Here is a 23,922-nt window from a genome sequence, read left to right as displayed (position 1 = left end):
TATACTGAAAAGTGTGACACTCAAGACACAGCCCTGAGAGGCTCCAAGTTCCTGTAGAAAACAACAGGAAAGTGTCAAACTCACATGAACTTGTAATCCCCTGTCCATTAAAAATATTTTAATAAAAATGGGCAAATGGCCACGTAACCCATATATATGGAGGTCTCACAAAATTGCATACCTCCATGTTGTATCATAAGCCTTCTCAGAGTCAAAGATATTGATACAAGATGTTGTTTGAGAAAGGCAGGAGAGATATTGTGCAGCATTTCATAGTGTAGATCATCAGGTCCGACCTATGTACTGCCAGACCAATGAATAGCCAATTTTAGTTCCACCAGTGTAAAGGGATGATTATACATGCAAACAATCTGCTGGAGAGGAAAGAAGTGATCACTCTGCCAGAGCCTTGAGGGCTAAGAAGGTGGAGGAAAAAGCAGGAGTGCTAGATACCCAGCAAAAGCTTTCATCTAGAGTATTGGTAATGCTCCGGGCATCAGCTACTTCCTTGCCATCAGAGAGGAAGATCGAGAGGGGCAAGAATTATATTGCCCCCTGACCTGTCAAATCTTGTCCCATACAACTCTAGAATTGCTGGTTGAAGATATGCTGGTTGTGAACTTAATCCAAGATTCCTTCTGGCTTTTCTGTCTTACCCACCAAGCATATGTACAGGCTTGCTGGAAAGCGATACAGTGCAAGAGTGTGGGATACCTACAAAAAGTATCCCAGGCCCATTTTTGAGCTTTCCATGCCATGTGGCAGACATGATTTCACTAAGGACAAGGATGTCATGGAAAACGTGTCAAGGTCTTAGGAATACGTTGAGCAGCTGCTTGTATAATACAGTCAATTACTGCTGCTACACTGGACATGAAAGAATGATCATTTTGCACCTTGGAGTTGGAGAAGAAAATGCATCCGAGGAAATGCCAGTACCCAGAACCAAAGGAAGTGAATCTTGGGATTTGCTAGAATGTATGTTAGGAATGGAGATGGGTGTTGACGTTGATTCATCAACTTTTTTAATTATGGAGGTCAAAAGACGTTTCATTTGGTTTGAGAATGATTCTTTTGGAGGCAGAGAGAGATCCATTTGCACTCCCACTGTAGTAGTGGAATGAAGTGCAGCTGCAAACATCCGAGAAGAAGTTTTGAATGCGACTTTCAAGCCTCAGGGTAAGTAATGTTCTGAATCATTTGCAAACACTGCATCTCTTTTTCTTCCAACCATTTAGGGCAAGAATGAAAGTAGGATGGGTGAGAGCCATTGCAATTGATGCAATGAGGGTCTGTTTCACATTCATAGGCATCATGGTCTTTGCCACCATCAAGGCAGGTTAATTGCAGGGTACAGCCATACATTCCAAACCCTCTTAGATGTTTCCAGTGTCAGTAATTTGGTCCCTCAAAGACGTCATGTAGTGGTTCATTGATGTATGCTCGTTGCATGCTCAGAATGAGGACATTGGTCAGCATCATAATTCCATCTTTGCTGGAGAAACCAGCGAGAATCTCTGATTCGGAGATGTTCTTCAAATCCCTCTCAACAACAACTCCTCATGATGAATTCAAAGTAGCATGAGGTGTAACCTCAACAGGTATATCCCCAATTGCCTTTGAATGCATAAGGAGTTCACTGTGTTGAGATGTGAATGTTTCCACCAATATATTACCAGAGCAAAGCTTCTTTACTGACTTTGGAGAGCCAGCAAGTCCCTCTAGTCCCTTCTGAATGAAAAGGGAGACATCTGCCATAAAGGTCTGTCTGAAAGGGGATGTAGTATAAGAAAATGAAGTACAACAGGTGTTACAGATGTTGAAGATTGCTGCTCACAATCTTCAAGACATGATCGTTTACCTATGGACTGTTTTCACTATTTTATTTAAGTTTTTATTTGGAGGATCCATAATAAAAAAGGAATATTTCGGTGTCCACTGACCTCACCCACCATGAAGCCCTATGAGGTACGTACTACAATGCCAAACAAGGACACTGCAGCAATGCCAGGGTTTCATGAGCACTATACCCAAACACCAGCATCAGATATAATGTCCACAACACCTGTTGAGAACATCCAACACTGGTACTTGGTTGACCCTAGTCCAAGTGGACCAGCTGACTAATGTAAGGGGGGGCCACCCCAAGGCTGCCTGTCTACAAGAATTCAAGGCCAAAGTGGTGTGTTAGGGTTGGACCCCACAACCACAGCATCCTCTCCTTCCCTTCACAGGTCACCATGCATGGCAAACACAAGGGTGGATGTTTGGATCTTAGAAGAGAAAAACTGAAAGAACAGAACCTTCCCTGGAAGGTCCCCTTGCCACATACAGGAATCCACAACAAGGGGCAATAAGTGGAAATTAAGCTAAATAAAATAGAGGGATTAACCTGTATCAGTAGTGTGTGTTGTACTCCTAGTTGAGGGTTATTACTGCTTATTTGCAAAGAAATCATATTGAATGTGTGGTAGGCAAGAGTTTCAAGGCTGTGAAAAGAGGTAAGACACCATATCTGAAGGTCTCTGCTAGCCCAAAAGTAATTTGATCATCTATTACCATAAACATGGAAATCTCCTAGTTAGAAACATACAAATGAAATACACCAAACTCAGACATTGAAGATTTACATCAATAATCATTTTTTGTAGTCTCAATGTAGTAGTAGAGAAAAATATTAATACAATAATGTCTCCACTGAAAATTAGAGATATTCATAAAAGTTATAAAAGTCACAAAATGGACTGTCATAGTTATTTTATTGATCTAACTTTTGACTTGTAAAACTAAACATTTTACATACATGTTAATACATTAAATAATCTTCTATATTATATAAAGTATAAAATGAAAATATTTAATTACTGAAAAAATTTCCTTTTAAATTTTAATTCCCAACTACATAAATTAAAAAAAAAATTTTACTTGTTTTAAGTTAGGAACAAGTTTTTCAACTGTATTTAACAAATAAAGTCTAGAAATTCATGTAACTTTGGAGAAAAGTATTTGTAATGATATTTGGTTATTTTATACAATATATTTACAATGGTAACAGTTTTATTCTGGTACTTGAAACAACACAGATTAACAATAACAAAAATTACAATTCTGTACCTACCACACTAACAGCATAATAGATATGGGCCACAACGCAGAATACAGTCAGTGTCCATAACACAAGATTTTCTTTCTGGCCAAAGAGAGGAACACCAAACACTAGTGCCATTGCTAACCCTACTGGGTAGAGCATGGAGTTGAAAACTTCACAACGTGTCATAGACATTTGACTGATGATGAGACGACACTACACAAACCATCATATATACAGCATGTCAAATTGCAACTGTAGAACATGTACATATAATTATCACAAATTCACTAAAATCACAGTTCATTAACAATACAACAGAATAGCATACGCTATGTATTAGCAACTGTAGCATTATATAATATTGAAAATAAATCCAAAATAAATAATTACAATTCTTCTAATGCAAAAACTAAGCTTCTCACAGTTTGTCAAGTTATTATGGATTTTTAATTACTAATTGTCTAACTTTTGCAAACCTATTTTAAGACTTTAATTCACATTTATCGAAGAACTTTGTGTGAATAAAAAATGAAATTATTTTATAAAACACTTCATATACCAAACACTCCTTCGAGTTTCACTCGGGTGTTACTCCACAAGGTTCAGCTCCCACATATGCCAAACATCTAGCTTTGAATTTCATGAAAGTTTAGTCATGTTATTGAAGAAAATCTATCAATTTTCAGGATTTTATATTTATCATCTGTCACTTAAAACTAATACAAATACCATAGCTTGGAACCAACATAGTGCCATGTGTAATTAACTACCTTTTTCTATCTTTATACACATAATAATGCTTGATCCTAAGTTCATTATTTTATGCATAGGATGAATGATCAGGGAAATAGTCTTCACACGTCTCTGACCTGTACTACATTTCTTGTTTTACTGGGTTTTAACTAGCAAAACATTCAATGTTTGTTTTTTATCAAATCAATTAAGACTGACTTTCGTAGATTTCTAAATATGGTAACTTTTTTGTGCCATTACAAATTGTAACCAAACTCATATCATCAATATCCGACAGTCCACCAATTAATGACTACATCGTCAACTTACTGCCATGATAAATGCACACCTCTTGAGGAAAGATTATTAACTCACTCTTTGAACTGATTTTCATTATGCTTTCTTATTAAGATTATAACATTTATCCTAATGTATACATACATGTTTACACTAACTGAGCTGATATGGTTTCAAGATTTTATTCAAGCAGGCCTGAAATACATCCTCAATAACTAAAGCATGCATGACAAAATGTCTGGTTCATTTTTTAAAGTTTAAATTTGGTAATTTTCTGTTTTAGAGAAAAGCAGCATTGGTCTATTTGCTATGTGCATTGTGGAGAAATGAGCCCTAGTTTCAGCTTTTAAGCTTATAAACTTGCTTCTGTACCATTGGAGGACTTTAAAACAAATAATACAAACCTATATTGAACTATAACTCATTAGCAACAGAAATTATTCTCGAAGTACAAGTCAACTTCATTTCTTAAAATATTTTGATTTTTGATGACCTGAAGACGAGGCTACTGAGTCTGAAATGCTTGTGATCATGAAGTCTGTATGAAGATATCTTGTTGTGTAAAACATATTTGAGATTTGTTCATTCATTTGTTTTGAATTTTTGCATAAAGGGTATCTGCACTACCCATCTCTAATATAGTAGTGATAGACTAGAGGGAAGGCAGACAATCGTCACCACCAACATTTGGGCTACTTTCTGACCAACATATAGTAAAATTGACTGTTACATTATAATGTCCCCACAGCTGAAAAGACAAGTATGTTTGGCATGAAATGGATTCAAACCTGTGACCCTTATGTTGTGAGTTGAGCACCCTTGCCAGCTGGCCATGTTGAACCATTTGAAAAGAAATTAGTTTATATTTTTATGCAATGTAATTATTCAAGGTTTCTTCAATTGTCTATGGGAAGGAGGAGGTTTTAGTTTATTGTTTAACAATCACAAAATTATGATATAAAAAGGTCTCTAAATAACAGAACCCTCCCATTTTAAGTTTAATAACTGCACTTATGATCAAACAGTTGTTGTCACTATTGGCTCAGAATTAGCACATAGTCCAGTAAACCAGTTTTTATGTTACAATGATAAACATTGGGTGAGTATCTATCCAAAGAGTTTTAAACCTGACAATTATCTTAGGATACAAGTATACTGTTGGTACAATTATCATAGGATACAAGTATATTGTTGGTACAATTATCATAGTATACAAGTATACTGTTGGCACAATTATCATAGGATACAAGTATACTGTTGGCACAATTATCATAGGATACAAGTATACTGTTGGTACAATTATCATAGGATACGAGTATACTGTTGGTATAATTATCATAGGATACAAGTATACTGTTGGCACAATTATCATAGGATACAAGTATACTGTTGGCACAATTATCATAGGATACAAGTATACTGTTGGCACAATTATCATAGGATACAAGTATACTGTTGGTACAATTATCATAGGATACGAGTATACTGTTGGTATAATTATCATAGGATACAAGTATACTGTTGGCACAATTATCATAGGATACAAGTATACTGTTGGTACAATTATCATAGGATACAAGTATACTGTTGGTACCTTTAATACAGTTAAGAAAAAAATAAAAGGTAAATTCATTCTCAGATTTTTCTAAATGAATAATTTCCTTGTACTAATTTTACAATTGAAAAAATGGAATAACTCAAATTTGTGCTTTTTGAATAGTGATTAAAAACCCAAATTGTCAATGCCAAAAGACATCTCATACTGGCGTGTGTGTTTGTGTGTGTTTTTCGTATAGCAAAGCCACAAAGGGCTCAGCCCACCGAGGGGAATCGACTCATATTGGCATTAAATCAGGGTTTATATTTCTGTATGATCCAGCTAGACTTGTTTATACACTCATTTTCAACTTCAAACATATTTAGACCTTGTAAATAATTTACATTTATACAAATGTCATGTCTTCCAATATGAAAGATTACTAAAGTTTAGATATTATTGAAGCTGTAAGATTTTCAAATAATATATTTTATTTTTGACCTTTGGTATAATTAATAATAAATTTACTTTTTACAATAATTATAGTACAAATAAACAGCAATTTTTTGTTGTGCCATGCGGAACAGAATATTTGGTTTTAAAAATACAAGTGCTGTTATAGATAGTTTTATTAAAATGTTTCAAATCCCTAAAATCAATAAAATATAAGGCTACATCAACCAAGCAAAAAATAAAGCTTTAACTCACACAAATATTGGAAAACACTGTTCCAACCATCCAGAAGAAAATTCGAGGATCTGTGTTCATTATATCACTTGGAGAGAAGATAGCCCACAGAGAAGTTATGATGAAAAGAATTATAACAGGAAAAAGTGGAACCATGCTTTCATAAAATGTTTTATGTTTGAGAATGTTGGACTTATAACCTCTGAAAACAAAAGGTATACTGAAATAAAAACATCATCATCTATGCACCAAACAAAACCAATATTTATGAAGCCAACAATTCAAAATTATGCACGATAAACCTGTTGAAATTGCAGTAAAAAAATAAAAGTTATGCATTAATTATACAAAATAATTTTGAATTTACTCAAATGAAAACAGCTTAAAACAATAACATTTAAGAAAACTTTAAGAATAATTAATGTTTAATGCAATTCCATTATTAACAGAAACTTAATTATTTTTACAAAAGAACAACAAACACGCATTTGGACTTTTGAAGTTGTTTAACAGGCCCTTGGGACAACTGTTCATGCAACAAGAAACAAAGTAAAAAGTTATATATCTGGAAACACTGGCCTATATTTATCTTTACCAAACTAGAAACTCGGACTCTGATTATAGCATGATTATGCAGTCAGTTGCTGATTGTGTAGATGTATACATATATTAAAGAAAAAAAAAGGCATACCCATAAATTAATTTTAAATGTGAGGCTCTTTAAAACTTAACATCCGACACTTTCATGTATTTCAGACAAATAACAAGAACAGATCATTATTTTACTTATAAACTTTAAACAACAAAAAATTATCATCTTTATCAAAAACACCAGTAAAAGCTAATGTTAAAATTTTCCTTACCTATAAAAAGTATTTCAGACAGATACTCACCTCTTCACAAGTCTGATGGTTGATACCTTGTGCCATGAAGAATATTTTTGCACCTGAGCCACGTCTTCAATAGCAGTCCCACCCCTACACATATCAACATTTACTATGCCATTCTATCATCATTAAGCTACACCAATAGGATGACAAAATATTCCCTCCATGTGCTGTAAACCTCATGAGCCCTCACACTATAAGGTTCATTCATGATAAGGTAAAAAACAAAGATAAACCACCACCAGGAGTGGAGAGGAAGGGTAGAAGATTCTCTGAAGAGGTACCCAAATGAAATACATTTTCAAATAAAGAAAATACTAGATTCAGAAAAGATATCTCTCCATAGAACTGTCTGCTAGGACTCTGTACTGATATAAAGATGGAGGGATCAGTGCAAATAAAAAAAATTCCTTTCTGAAATTAAAGCATTCAAATGGAAAGACCCATGGAAAATATCACCTACTAAGGGCATCACTCAGTGGTAGACCACAGAGCAGAATATATGCTTTGCTCAGTAAGGGTGAGAGAACAAAAGTTACTGCCAAAAAAACCACTGGCACTGTGATAAAGTATTGCACATATGGGCAGCTAGATGTAAAACTGTTCAACAGACTGTTACATCACAGGAAATTTGCCAAGCATGGATGTGTAATGTGATGAGGGCAATAAGTCAGACTATGATCATATATTAAATAAATAGGTACAAGAAGAAACATCCATGATCTGCATGATGAGAACATCACGAGAGTGCATTCTGCTATGTCTCAAGTCAGTGGAATTCCCCTGAAGAACGATTATCCTTATCAACCTCTCCAATAATTTGGAACCGTGGAAGCAAGGGTTCTCTTCTTTTTCTCTATCAGAAGAAAAGAGGAGTTAGTAAATTGTATGGGGAAAAACACAAAAGAGGTGATTAGACCAAATATGAAACATCACATCCGAATAAGGTCCCACATCGACAGGCCATGCAACTGGTTACTACAAACAAGTACAGCAGGACAGCAAGATCACACATGGAGCTGTCCTAACCCAATTATCTTTGGCTAAAGAAGTCCATAAACTCACTGTACCAAACCTAAGGGGTGCCTATAGAACCAAGCAACCTCCAATACCCATGGACAGTAAGTCTTCTCACATACTAGAAACCTTGTGGACCCTCCTAATTTCAGAAATGTAAGAAACCAATATGAAAATAGATGACTGTTGATAAGCTACTTAAGCTTTAGATTTAAAAGTATGAGGAACATTATAAAAGAAAGGTGCAACACAATGGACCCTGAAATAAGAGAGATCAGAAGGTAAGGCATTTTCAACTAGGAAAGCTCAAAAACAAAGAACCCAATGTTCTGAGACACAATGAAAAATAAACTTGAGGCCAAGGAGGAGAACAGGTACATGCAATTATACCCAATAAAAGTGACAGGATCATAATATAAAGCCTCTGAAAGAAAATAAAAAATGGGAATATAATAGCTAAGGAGAAGGAGACTGAGGGCAAGAGGCAAATAAAAATGGATTTCATAGTTGAAAGAAGAGATTCTTTTGATTCAAGTTCATGTGACAATGTACTCAAAGATTATGCAAAAAAACAACTTGAGAAAGAAAAACTTTCACATAGCTGTGCAACCAAAGCAGCAAAGGGTGAAAGCTGAATTACCCAATCCTTATTGGTAAAAGAGAACCAAAAACATATGTAAATGGTGGACACAGTTGGTCAAATTAGTCTGACGATGGAGCAGGCTCAATTGCAGGAACAGAAGTAGAAGGTTAGGAATTCTTGATCCAAAATTAGAACAGGACCAACCACCCGTGCACAATGGTGGTAACATCTTTGACCACTGATGATCCTAATTATCATAGTGGTAGTTTTTGACTACTGTTGAGGAGTGTAAGAACATCACGAAATGTTAGAAATATGAACACATATGGAGCAATAATTTTCTACTACTAGTACAGGTTTTTTAGAACATTCAAGTAGTGTCTTTAAACTTTCTCTTATACCCCTATATTATGCACCAAATTTTCCTTGAAAAAATTATAATTTTTATTAATTTTTACAATGAAAACTGTGCATGATATATCAAAAGATTTGACAGTAATTTTGCCTGCCCATAATAAAGATATATATATATTAATATATAATAATATTATATATAAAAATATTATAATATATAATAATTTTCATTTATTACAATCTCCTATAAAGCACTTAAAGTATATTTGTAATCATCATTCTTCTTTTACTCAAGAAATATTAAGTTTCTCAAATATCATATTACCACCATAATGGATCAAAATATACCAAATATACATTAAATAACATATTTAATAATATTCTCTACACATCTTAGCTTGTTTTCAACTTTTTACAATAGATACATAATACTTACTTGTAAATATTGTACAGGCTCACTGGTAGAGACATTCCCAAACTGCAAACTGAAATATAATTTGAAATTAATTATATTTTAATTACATTAATTTTATTAATCAAACATTAAAATAATTCATATAAAAACATCTTGAATAATTTCATAGCACGTAAATGCATCATTTTACTAAACGATATACTGTGTTGGAGCTTTGTATGCAACACACAGGAAGTCCTGGAACACCCCATAAAGATGCGATTGGCTTGTCCATTGTATGCTACAAAGGATTTCAATAAGATTAAATACAAACACATAACAGCTAAAGCAAGTGTTTAAGAATATGTAAGATACTAAAGTGTAAATAATAACACGAGTTTGAAAGAGAGTACATATGTCAATGAAATTATGTAAATCAGTGTATGAAATAGTTGTAACACTTGGTAATTTGCAAACATAAACTGTCCACACGATCATTAATTTACTGGGAACTCAACAACACATCACAAAAAATTATTCAAGCCATTTGAAAGTGCTGTCAGGACATTACAAATGCTCACTCACTATGAAAGTAAAAATATCAAAAAAAAATAGACACACTATCTTTGAGTTTATTTGATAATGACGTTCCATAATACAGTATGACATTACACAAATACACTAACAATGAAACTTGTAGAGATACTATCCATTACATGTCTCACTGTGGGTTCAGTCAATATGACCAACTTTGCAATCCCAATGTGACTGTCACATTTTAATGTTCATGTATCTTCACAAAAACTGCTACCATATCAAGATGGTTAATCAGGAAATAAATCAATCTAGTTGAGATTATGTGCTAAACTAAAATTGAGATGTTACTTTCTGCACATGGTCCAATAAAGGATTTTATCTACTGTTTTATTCAATGTTGTAATGTATCCTGCTTTATTTTTGTATATAAAGGACTATTACGTGACTATCACACATAACAGAGACATTTATACAGGGTGTTTCGAAAGTCACTGTGCACTTATATATTTATTAACAGACATGTTTCAATATAGAATACAGGAGGTAAATATGAATGACAATTATAAACAATGTTGAAAGTGACCATGTTGACATCAATACAGGCCTGGATCCTTCTTATTTTGTTTCTAAACAACGCTATCAGTTGCTGGCTTGAAATAGACTGAATGAAATAAAACTGCACAGTGACTTTCTGAACATCCTGTACATTTAGATGCTTTTCTAATTGGTCAGGTAGCAAGAAAAGGTGCTTTTTGAATGTAGTTTTGATACTTTTACATCTCATTTTTTGTACCACAGAGAAGAGAGGATTTAGCCCTAAAACTGAAAGCTTCAAGACATCCTAGTGAAGTTCAGTAACTATTTCTGAATTCTGATTGTTGAAGATTCATCTTTAATTTAATATAGTTTACCTCCTTTATTTACCTTCACATTTTAACTTCTTATTTGCAAGTCTTACAACTTTGATGACTACCTATATCCTTCAGTTAATTTTCCTCTACAATCTAGTATGTTTAATTTTACTGACTTTAACACCGCATCTCGCCTCATTCAATCCACCTGCAACAAATCATTTCCTCCCACCCCTCTGCAAACTAGAAACTTGAACCTATAGATTTTGTAACAATCTGGAAAATGTGACAATACTACAATAGCACACAGTGAGTGATCAATATTACATTATGCTAAAACTAGCATAACTAACCAATATGGTTATGACATAAAGAAGAGTTGAAAAATGGAGGATCTCACATTTTCTCTTAACTTTTCCATGTTTTGGAACAATCTTTCAGGTTTACCCTTAACTTTTGCCCCTAATTTTCAACTTCCTTGACTTATTCAGGTTTTCAAGTCTTGTGGCTACCTCAAACCATCAGCTTCAGCCAAAATGAAAAATAGATAAATGGGCAATGTTTTGGTATGAGAACAAAGACAAATTGCTATAACCACATTGGAAAAATGACTTAGAGAATAGCAGCAATTACTTATGTCAAAGTGTTGCTGTATTATGTTGGTAAACTAATTAATAAGTCCCCCTAAAACTTGCTGTTCACAAACTTTTGACAGATGAGTGTATCAGCACAAACCCAGTCAAATTCAAATAAGCTGGTTGTACTATATTTGGTATTACTGAAATTCCAATTCAACAATTTAAATTATTCTTTAAATTTAGCAATTATACCACAATCAACAAGTTTTGTAAATATAAGTTAGACATTTAAAACAACAGTAAAAACAAAAATAAAAGACATTTTAATCATATTTTACTTTCACCTCTTAAATGCTAGAGCAATAATCTTTGGTCACGAGTAAAAAGCATGTCTTATAATTATTGAAATCTCACTTTTTTAAAACATCTATTTACCCAGACATATGTTTTAGCATGTAAATGTTCCCTTAATATTCACAAAAACAACTCTTACAGATTTATTATGGCCAACATTTTAAAAATCTTACAATATCATATTTCCACTGTAAGACTCATTTTATCAAAAAGATATTTTCACACAACCTACTGAGAGAGATTTTTCGTACCTCAACCCTACATTTCTACACAGCTGTAGTTTTATGCCTTGTCTCTTTACAAGATATTCATGCTAGTCCTACATCTTTACCTTTACTCCAAAAATATTTACAATGGTAGACTTGACATCTTTATAATTACTATACCCATGCTATCTAAACTAGTTCTACAATGCACGTCTGAACTTACCATGAAGAAAAACCTCGACTACTTGTCCACTTGTGACATTTAAAACAGGCACCATAAATTTCCAAAATTTGTAGGATTTGAAGTATGCAATCAAATAAGCCACTACTAACACCTGCCAAAACGAAAAGGCTTGAATATCAGTCATTTATTTAAAATGTTGAAGCACTTCCTTATTTAACACTTCAGATTTATAAGCAACAGCCCTAATGGACTTTCAGAGCAGGTACAATAGATATTTTACAAAAGAACTCCTAGAAATATTAATCTGAAAGGTGAAATATTTGAAAAATAATAACTTAGTAACATATAGCAAAAATTATTTTTAAGTCCACAAACTTAACTCTGTAACCTTTCCACACTGTAACAAAGGCAAATAATTTTGTTCAGCAGTTAAAAAAATCACTTAAAACTATTCACAATAACATGTATTGTTACTATATACAATGAGCTTTATTAAAGCTTGAACTTCATTTTATTTTGGCCATTGGCAAATTAATTTATCAGCCACAATTAAAGGCTAACATTAGGTGATATATGAATTTAGAAGATATAAATAGTCAGCTGATGTAAAGTGCTGTGGTTTTGATTGCATATTTTTTACAAATATAGTACTATTAAATCTTATAATTGTGTTTGTGTTAATGTAATTACAGTAGAACCCCTCTAAGCAGTTACTCCTCAGATTTGGTCATGACTTGAAAGCGGTCATTAAATCACAGTCCCTTTTTTTTTGTTTACATAATCCCTAATTATGTACAGTGGAACCCCTCTAATCAGGCCAGTTTGTCTCAGTCCCAAAGGTGGCTGCTTCAGAAGGGTTCCACTGTATTACATTTCCAAATAAAAAAAAAAAAACATTACTTGAATTCAATCTTAATGTGCAACAATGGTGTGTAACAAGTTACTGGAAAAGGCTTACTGCTTGATTATCATGGTATGATTCCTCCATAAATGTTGTCCTTGAAGCCAGCTTATTTTCATAATTTTGATTGTTGTTTTGACAAACAACAAAGTGTCTGTTGATGGACAATGGTCAAATGCTATAACCCAATAGTTTATACCACATAGTAACTGTTAATTCCAAGTCATTTATTATTAAACATATGCTTTAAAAACATTAAAAAATCTTTATATAACAAAGGGGAAAAATGCATATCACATAGACATAATATTTGCCTATTTGTAGAGAAAAAAAACAACTCTTACAAATTGTGAGATGTCATAACTCCATGGTAGATACAAGATTCCTGTATTGTATTTCTCCCAGTGTGACAGAACAAAGCATATGTGAATATTCCACAAAATGAAGAAGACACGCAAAGGTTTGCAGCTATATTCTCCACAACCAAATACTGAATACAGGCACATTGGCATGAAGAGGGATGACCAACTATCTATCCCATGGTCCATAAGTTCCCCAAGTGGTCCTGTGGAATTAGTTCTTCTGGCATGTTTCCCATCAATCCCATCTGAAAATGCCATAAAGTATAAACTTACTTCTATTCCAAAGACTTTTAACATACTGTAAACAAATGAGTGAGTGAAAATTACAAACCAATGTCATGTTACTAAAAAAAAACATAAGTCTATTATTAAGCTATAATTTCACTGTTTAAAATTTATGTCCAGGAGATAAAAGAAAAATACACATTATTTAACTCAACTAATTTTCCACCCTTAAAAGTAAGTACATATAAAGTGTGTGTGTGTGTGTGTGTGTGTGTGTGTGTGTGTGTGTGTGTGTGTGTGTGTGTCATAGAATCAGTTGACTCTAGATGTAGCAATGGCAAAGATACTCAACAAGTATAATATAAATATGCATGCCAAAAATCAACACTGACAGAGTTGTACTTTAAATATGATTGTCACACTTTTATTTGTTTCTCTAAACAAGAAAAAAAAATACGTTGCTAAGACACCAAAAGCAACCAATTCATCATATATTTCATCTTTTTCCTTGTTTCAGTCAAGATAACTATACAATTGTTTCAGCACTGATGTTACTTTAAACCTAAATTCACTCTGTGCAGTGCATGATGTCTTTGCTTAACCCTCAAACAGCAAAAATGTTGTACACAGCAGCATCAATTAATGATGGCTGCTGTTTAAGGGTTAATCATAACAACAAGTGCTAATAAAAACAAAATCATAATTCTAGTGTAAATGATGTTGTCATTACCTCTTGAAGCTAGCTTTTATCACAGAAATCTTGTGTTCCTTTAGAAAACTTAAGTGAAACAGGAATTATTAGCCAATAATAGATGAACATTAGATAATTAACATGTAGAGTATTCAATGCTCGGTACACTGTAGAAGCAGGGTCTTTAGTGAGCTAACACCTACATTATGCATGAACTGAAGGAGAAAAAAAAAACAATATACATAACATTAATTTTTTTTTAAACATAGTCACAGAATACACTAACCTTCAGTCAGGGAGGAAAATGTCAAAAAACAAGTAATGAAAAACATTTTATAAATGTAAAATAATGTAGGGACAGCAGTGCCAAAAAGAATACAAACAAAAACACTTGGTTATAATCAGTGATGTCGAGAAACCCACTTGTTGAGAAATTTATATGCAAAAACGGCTCGTTTGGGTTGAGAAAATATTTTACATAGAAGAGCGAACAACGTTTCGACCTTCTTCGGTCATCGTCAGGTTCACAAAGAAAGAGGTAACTGACCGGAAGCTGACCACATGTTTGAAAGGGGTTGTGTAACTGTGTGTCGAAATGTAGAGGGCGGTATTAGATGTTTGAATATATAATTTTATTTATTTTATTATATTAATATAGGTATAAAGGCGTTCCTTTATATTGGTTTATTTTGGGTTTAAGTTGTTGTATAAGTAAGGCTTCTTTAATTTTGCGTTTGTTTATGTTTGTTTCTTTATTTAGTATTTGAGTGTTTTCTATGGTTATGTTGTGTTTATTTGACTTGCAGTGTTCGAAAACGTGTGAAGGTGACTTTTTATGTTCTTTGAATCTGGTTTCCATTTTTCTACTTGTTTCTCCAATATAGAAGTCGTGGCAGTTATCACATTGTATTTTATAAATAATGTTGGTGTGGTGTTTGTCAGTGTAGTTTTTACATAGTATAGACCGCAGTTATGTGCCTGGTTTTTGAATAAATTTGGTATTAACTGGAATGTCATATTTTGTTACTAATTTTTGCCAAATGTTGGTTATTTGTTTGCTGATGTCAGGAATATATGGTATACGGAAGTATATGGTTTCGTGGTTTTTTGATTTGTGAGCTGTATTTACTTTAGTTGGTTGATTTTGCTTTCTGTCTTGGTGTGTGCATATAATGTTTTCTACGGTTTGTGGAGGAAACTTATTGATGTTGATGAAGTATTGTTTTATTTTGTCTAATTCATCGTTAATTTTATCTGGTGAGCATAGTTTTATGGCTGTGTTTATTTGGTTTCTTAGTATGTTGAGTTTTTGTTTTGTTTCATGTGCTGAGTCCCAAGGAATGTATAGTCCAGTATGGGTGATTTTTCGGTGGATTTCTGTTTTGAATTGTGTGTCAGTTCTTGTAATTTTGAGGTTAAGAAATGATATTTCAGGAAAAATCAGGAAATAAATATAATTTATGTAATTTTCATGATAGAATGACTGCGTATTATAACACAAATGTTTAGTCTAAGTAGCTTAAGTCTCATAACACTACATACTAACATATAGATATATCCTTTTATTATATTAATGTTCCATTCATGCCTAGCTAACATTACATAACATGCATTCACACAGTGAATATGTACTCATGTTATGTATCCTATAATATAAAACTGACCTTTAGTGTTCCCTGTCTTGGCTGAGTTTTAGTGGATTTGTATTTTGTAATATACAGTCACGCTTCAATTATTATACATTTTATATGTTTATAAATTATTAATCTTTAAAAATATTATTAAACTTTCTTACAGTATGGAACAATAAATAAAGAAGTAAGGCAAACAATTATCTCTTCTAGGAACAACATTTGAATTCAGTTGCTTGTGGACAAAGGTTGCTAAGCCTTTTTACATTTTCCACATGGAAGATATCAAACAAAAACTTTTTTTTAAGTTTCATATAAACAGTTGAATTACTAAAAAATCATAAATAACTATACCGATACCACAGAATTACACTATAATTTATTAAGCTTAATAACTAAGCTGTATTTGGGTTTAATAAAGTATGAAACTTTGAGCAGACTACAGACACAACTTATCTTCTTTAAATCTTGGTTCTAAAGAATGATAGCCTTTTCACAGATTAAAATGGAAAGAGGTGAACAGGCCACTGTATGTGATTCAGTACATAAGCCATATCTCAGCAATATAAAAAGATACAAGGTTCTTATTTTATATTATAGCTTGTTAATATTGGTAATTTGAATTCCTCATTTGTATGAAACTACAGACTTTGTATTTTGACATCAAACAAACATAATTTCAAACAGTGCTGTATTCAACATGCCATATGACTCATTAAAATCTATATTTAGGTGTGTTATTTTAATACTTATTTTTTGAATTAAGAAATTAACTCATATATAATGTTTAAGATTGAATTATAATCTACAATATGATACCAAACTTATTAACATAAATTATAAAATAATAGTTCAATAAAATTTTGAATTAAAGTCAATAAACACAATGACAAACTTTAACCAGTGACCCATTGTAAAAGCTTTAACTGACCAATCCTAAAAGAAGTTGGAGTCTTGGGATTGCAGGCTCACAGTGAGATCAAGGGGCAGAACTTCTTTGGGAAGACGAGGGTGGCAAAGCCTCCAACATACAGTGGTTTCAGCAATTTCAGACTCTTTAAATGCCACTATTTTTCGTTATACTGGTTTCTTAATCAAAACAAAACATGGATGCTCTAATTCTGTCAAAGATTGGAATAACTTACTTCATTATTTATTGGTAAAAAACCTTCTTTCCAATCATATATGCAATACTTACGATAGTTGGACAGGTGTATTTGTATATTGTTGAATCTTTAAACTTAAATCATGTTTTCTTATAGCAAAGCCACATCAAAATATGTGCTGAGCCCACCAAGGGGAATCGAACCCCTGATTTTAGCATTGTAAATAACATAGATTTACCACTGTACCAGTGGGGGGTGAAAGGAGATTGCACCACACAAGCACATTTATGATTGTAGTTATGTTGGCTGGCCCAGCTCCTTCCAAAATCCAACCTTCCTGGAAGCCACCTTCTAGGAAATGGGAGGATGAAGGTTCTCCAGCCAACCAGTACATTTATTGGCTAGTCCAACTTTTCTCCAAACCAAAATCTCCTAGCAACCACCCAGCAGAATATGGTAGCATGGGGGTTCCTTAGCCAATTACTATGTTTAATATAGAAGGATATGCCCCTGGTGTAAAGTGGCCAGGGCACATTTGACCTTAATTAATGGGTCAATTCCAGTCTAAAACCAGGCAGCATCAGGTATTTATTATCCAATGCATGGTAGGAAGAAGATCTTAATAATTTTTTCTCAAGACAAAGAAGTACAAGAGAAACAGGTTAAGAAATGCAATCCTAGTCAAGGCACATGTGTGGATCTACAACCAACACCAACCACCTGAGGATCCTACATCCAAGCAACAATAGGAAGGGAAAGTGCAATGTGGTAGTTCACTCAAATCCAAAATTAGACAGCTGTATTTTGGTAGTTGGTCCAGCTCCTTTCCAAAACCAGACCATCTGGGAGCTGACATCCAAGAGATAATATGATGTAGCTCCACAGCCTGAGGGAAGAACTACATTTTGGTGGATTATTTCCAGTCCATGACAGGGGAATAGGGTTTTACACCATCTACAATGACAGGACACCACCATCCAACTCTTAACTGAATGGGATTGAAAACATTAAGAGTGAAGCCTCCACAATCTGCCACCTCAGCAGCTAGGAGCTGGTACTTGGTAAGGACTCCATTACTTCACTTGTAAAAGGAGGAAAATAATGCAGTAGAGAGTCTGGAGAAATGAAACACTGGAGATAGTGCAATGGGTGACCACAAAACCCTTTTCATAAAAGCAGGCTTGTCCAAATATATTCAATCAAAGATCAGAATAATGGGCAGTAATCCCCTTCTGCTTCACTCATAATAGTCTATGAATTGGATAACAGTATGTCCTTACTCAAGAAATCCTATGTTTAAAAGGAAAACCTGAGGAGGATAAACATGCTAACATGGAAAACTTAAGAACACAAGTATTTTTCAAAAACACTGCAACGGAGTGGTGAATAACTATGGAAAGTATATTATTGAAAGACAGGTAACTGAGAAATGTGGTAAGGTTCATATAGAGTTGGTACAATTAAACACAGGGAAACCCTACAGAAGTATCAGGATCCATATATGTTTAAATGACTCAAATTGCTGGGAGTTTAAATATGGAAACAAGATATGAAAATATATAAAGCACAGTTATCCAAAGTCTGAGCAACACTGCTTCCCTCCTCTGAATGCAATTTTGCCATAAATTGTTCATCATAGACTCTGATATCTGGAAAAGAAAGAAAAACTAAGTATTCCAAAAAAGTAGCCAAATGTAGGATGAAAGGAAAGAAATAAGATGAAAAAGAAAATACACGTAAAAGGTAAAACACCTGCGACATCATATCAAGGAAGGCTGGGGATGGTCTGGAAGCATCCAAGGTGAAATTCAAATTTGCACTGCCAAGGAAAAGGATATTCAAGTTGTCTTATTCTTGTCCAGATTTACCAAAGAAAGGAATATCAGGTATGGGCTAGAGAGATACAGCCAGATACATGATGGACACAAACATATTGAAAACCTGTGACCTTCTCAGCTGAAAGTCTAAGGCCTGAAGTCTGACACATAGCAGGTTAAAATGCTGTAATATTTGTCACTATGGAAATAGTAGTAGTGACAAGAAATTCAGAATTCATGTTCAACTGGAGTGAAGTTCAAAATTAATTATTACTAGTTTTCAACCATATAAAATGAAGTAAAAAACAACTAAATAAGTTGTTCAATAAACAGCCCAAAAACTGTTAAGCTCAAATTAAAGTGAAAACATGAGAAAAAATGTTAACACGTTAATAATGTTGTGCCAAATCAAGAAGTGGAGATTGGGTTCTAGAGAATAGAGGGAACAAAGTATAACATGATTGCATGTTATGCTCCTATTAGTGGAGAGTTGTTACTTTCTTATTTGCATGATACAGTGCAGCTGAACAACATAGGAGTTGCAAAGTCAGTGGAAAGCAAAAATAGTTTGCATGTAAAGAGGATAACGTATATTGAAATTATTAGATATTATTTTTAACTGCATATTTGTGAAATGTTTCAAGCGTGAAAATATGATATTATGCCAAGTCCCACAAGCAGCATTCCATGGCAGTATACAAAAGACATCAACAACAGTCAAGTCAAAATTATTATCATTCTGATCAATGAAAATTTGAAGACAAAATGACTAAGACTTGAGAGCTGTTACTAATACCATCAACAAAGGTCCAAACAGTGAATCCACCTTCTTCATTTCTGGTACAAAGTTTGCCTTTCAAGGATATTGCCAATATGTTACCCAAATAAGACAGATGCTGATTAACATTTAGCCACTATTTTATATAACTGAAACCAAATGGACTGACAAAAAGACAAAGAAAATTGATATGAGTACTGTTTCCCTCTTAGCAATACGGTATTCAGTGTCATGTATTATCTGCTGCAGTTCAAAATGATCCCATGCTCAAGTCTGATAACTTCACCCATATACAAGGTACCACAAGTGTATACTTTGCACTAAAAGTACTACATATACAACAGATATTCTGTAAACGCATCAACTAAGGATGGAACACAAAAACAACAACAGCTTCATTACTCATGTATTACATGAGTATTAAAATATTCCTTAGATGAAAATATATTTTTGATAAATACCTCTTCACACAGATAAGCTGTCTTCCCCATGCATCTACCTTGGAGATTTTCATGCCACTAGCCATTAGACACCCCTCATAAGAAACTTGCACTACTGCACAATGAGGTTATTGTGCAACAAAGACCTGCACAGTCCTCCGTGTGTGCTAGCTATCTCTAAACTTTTATGCTCATGATTGATTGGTTGGTTTGGTGTTTAATGGCACAAAGCAACAAGGTTATCTGTGCCAAACATCTGGTAAAAAGTTAAAATTAAAGTAAAATTAATGAAAGGAAATTAAGGTAAAATAAGGCAAAGTTTAATTTTTCAATTAAAAACATTAATAGCATTAAATCCAATTTTTACATCTAGTCTACAGCAGTAAAAGAAAAACTACAGTAATACAAGTTGTAAAGGACTTTCTGTAGCATAACTGTAATTATCATAACTTGCCAGGAAGACTAACAGGTAAGTTCAAAAACCACCATCAGTCACCTGAAGTTGGCCTTTCCAGTCCTGGCTTCAAGTTATTTGATATTACAGCCATTTTCTAATTTCAAATCAAACTAGATGTACTTTGATTCTTAAAAAGGGAATCACATAAAAAAATGTCTAATGTAGAAATTAAAAGAAACTTAAATAGCATTAAAAAGATTAATGGACTTTAAAAAACTAAAAACATTTCCATTTTGGACAGTGTCACCATCACCAATAACACTGTTTTATGTTATGGATATACCTTGGAACAGAACATGTTTAAAATGGTGCCATAGTTGAGAGTTATAACTGTGACATGACAGTAAAATGTGGCTTATTGTGACCTGAGTGTTACACAAACTACACACTGGTGCACCAGTTCCAGATAAAAGAAAAAGATGAGTTAAAAAACTGTGACCAATGCATTGTTTAGTTAGAATAACTTACTCTTTCCAATCCTAATGGAAGCAAGACAGACAAAGTCAAATAGAAGGTTTTCTTTGGAAAAGCTTGTTTTCACGTTGCTCACTCCAAGTCGACTGCCAACTGGCACAGAGCCGAACCTTGAATACAGGACCATAGTCCATGTATGGAACAGGTACAGCAGTGATAGTGCCAGAGCAGACAGATTAAGCTGCAGTATCAGCAAGCCCATTCCAACAAATACCAACATGGCCTGGTATCCAGAAAAACTGGATAGAAGTTGATATTAAAGAAAAATGGACCAGTCAGTTCTGACTATTGGTGAGAACAGGGTGAGAACTAATGTTAATCAATTCCAGGGCCAGTAGAGAAATAAGCAAGTCAGTATAAATAGTGCAATGTGAGTACAGCTTAAGTTCTATATGATGCAGGGCAAAAGAAATGGCATACAGTTGAGCAGTGAACACAGAAGCTGTAAAGGGAATTTTGCAAGCAGCCACTGAACCACAACAAACCATGGCAGAGCCCACACAGTCACCTGATTTCGATCCAACTGTATAAACAGGAATGGAAGGATGGTTCAAAAAATGATCAGCAAATAACAGACAGTATTTCCAATCAGGAGTGTCTGCTTTTCTCAGATAACTTAAAGATAGGTCACATTTGGGGACTGTAATAAGCCATTACGGGATGGGCTGACCAGTGAATACAGCAATGTTATCCGAGAACAGACGCAATTCTTCGAACTGCTCCTGGATATGAAGGCCAAAAGGACCAATGGCAGATCGTCTGTTCTGGAAAATTGTGGCAAGGAAGGAAAACACAACCCCAGGTGGGATGCTTTGGTAAGGAATAAAGTTTTGAAGCATACAGTAAAGACAGTTGCAAATGGAGGAGGTGCAAAGAAAATTCATGAGTCTCAGTGTATAAGGTCTGAACTGATAAAGTGAGTAAAGTCCCAGTGCAGAGTCAAAGTCCTTGATGATGAATAGAGTCCAGCATCTTTAAGGTCGAGGTCCTGGCAGAGCTGTAGACCAGTGATCCATAGTCTAGTTTCGATCAAATAAGAGCACGATATATCTTTAGCATAGAACATTGATTGCTCCCCAAGTGGTGGAAGAAAGGACAACATGGAAGATGTTCAGTGTTCTTGTACCTTTCACCTGTAGCTTCTTGATGTGTGGTATAAAGGTCAGCTTGCAGTCAAAGATAAGCCAAGAACTTTGTCTCAGAGATTAATGTTCATGAAACTTTATTTTTGATAAAAGCAAGTGTTAGTGAAATGCCCCTGAAGTGGAAAGGAAGGATGAAAAGTGTGTAAGGAGGTGATTATCTTTTGGAAATATGCTTTTAGACAAGGAAAATGTTAACTTCTGAAACAATACACATCTTTTCACACAGGTAGAATTCCATGTTGAAGGTGTGATGAGACCTGTGCAAAGATTTAACCTAAATGAGTTCCTTTCAGAAAGTGCCTGAAAGAAACGAATAGGGTGTGGCACCTGATGGCAGGGGCTTCATAGGGGCACACCTATGGGAGACTGCATCTCACCTCTACTAGGGTACATCTCTCAAATAAAAGGAAGAGGTTAAGAAGCTCTGTATGTTACAGACAGAGGCAGAAAAGAAATGTGGCCATTCTAGTTCTTGCACACAATGGTTGGAAAGCCAATGTGTGTAGTGTGATTGAGGCACATTCAAATCATACTTCAAGCACACCTCTACCTTATAATCAGACTATTGGACCAACATCAGCTGTGGGAAAAGGATAAAGTATTTATGCCACAGAGAGCTGAATGTGTTAAGTGTAAATGAACAAATTCTTCAACTAGCATCAGCTGTGGGAGGAGGGCAATTTATGCTGATACTTAAAAAAAAAATTAGGACATACATGTACAGACCTATTACACAACTGAAACCATGTCATCCAGGAATCTGACATTAGATTGACAGCAGAAAAAGGAATGCAACATAAAAGTTCACTTTAATCCAAACCTGGTGTCAATGGGAATTTATCATTCAGTCTGTGGTCAGATGAGAACCATACGTGTTCAGATTTCTGAGGTATGACCTAGCTCTAATCCATCACTAGAATACTCAGAAACCAACATCCAGATTGAGTTATGTAAAAATGGATGACAGATGGCTAATGTTAGGATAATCATCAAATACTATAGAAGGATAACAGGAGTCAGAAAGTAAAAAAAAAAATACCTCACAGGAAAGTCTAACTATGGACAATGGACCATATAAATCCCAAATATGAAAATATCAGGATGAGATTCCTTAATAAAACACTGACAAGTAAGGTTAGAGTAATAAGGATGACAAGGGAGGGAAAGGCTGTACAAGTTTCACCGAAGGGAGAACCAAGGCTGATAGGGCCAAAGCAATGCTACCAAAAGGGCAAAATAAGGATTACCACAAAACACTGTTAGGATACATGGTAAAAAGTGGAGAGGTGAGTGTGAAAACAAGAAAAGATGAGACCAGTCCCAACTGAAAGCTTTAACAGCAAAGGCTGCCAATGTATGAGCATGTTGATATGGAAGAATCACTCATTCTCAGTCCATGTGCCTGATGTAAAAACTGTCATTCAGAGGTGCACTCCAACCAGTAAGAAATAGAGGTATGGAAATTTTGATAGCAGTAATGGATGAACATGACCACCACAACAGGTCCTTGAGAAGAGAAAGGTATAGGCAAACCAGAGATCTCAAAAAGGTCTTAAGATATTCTACTGCTCTTGTAAATACCACTGGAGGAGACCCATATGAGTTT

The 23,922-nt window shown here is 34.3% G+C and overlaps 1 protein-coding gene across 4 annotated transcripts in view; it reads right to left on the bottom strand.

The window, feature by feature from the left end:
- Positions 1 to 23,922, bottom strand: part of LOC143229901 (ethanolaminephosphotransferase 1-like) — a 59,962-nt gene that overhangs the window by 10,078 nt on the left and 25,962 nt on the right. For 3 of the 4 annotated variants that reach the window (XM_076462765.1, XM_076462766.1, XM_076462767.1), the window contains exons 5-9: positions 13,535 to 13,797; positions 12,329 to 12,440; positions 9,622 to 9,670; positions 6,366 to 6,546; positions 3,119 to 3,304 (exon numbers count right to left, since the gene is read on the bottom strand). In XM_076462765.1, coding sequence (XP_076318880.1) covers positions 3,119 to 3,304; positions 6,366 to 6,546; positions 9,622 to 9,670; positions 12,329 to 12,440; positions 13,535 to 13,797 — 791 coding nt within the window. Of the gene's footprint in view, positions 1 to 3,118; positions 3,344 to 6,365; positions 6,547 to 9,621; positions 9,671 to 12,328; positions 12,441 to 13,534; positions 13,798 to 23,922 lie in introns of all 4 variants that reach the window. The other variant, XR_013016119.1, reaches the window with a different exon arrangement.

The sequence above is a fragment of the Tachypleus tridentatus genome, chromosome 10 (genome assembly GCF_004210375.1).
Source record: "Tachypleus tridentatus isolate NWPU-2018 chromosome 10, ASM421037v1, whole genome shotgun sequence".
NCBI classification, from domain to species: Eukaryota; Metazoa; Arthropoda; class Merostomata; order Xiphosura; family Limulidae; genus Tachypleus; species Tachypleus tridentatus.
Note: the sequence above shows the minus strand (reverse complement) of the source record. Positions and strands in the feature narration are given on the sequence as shown.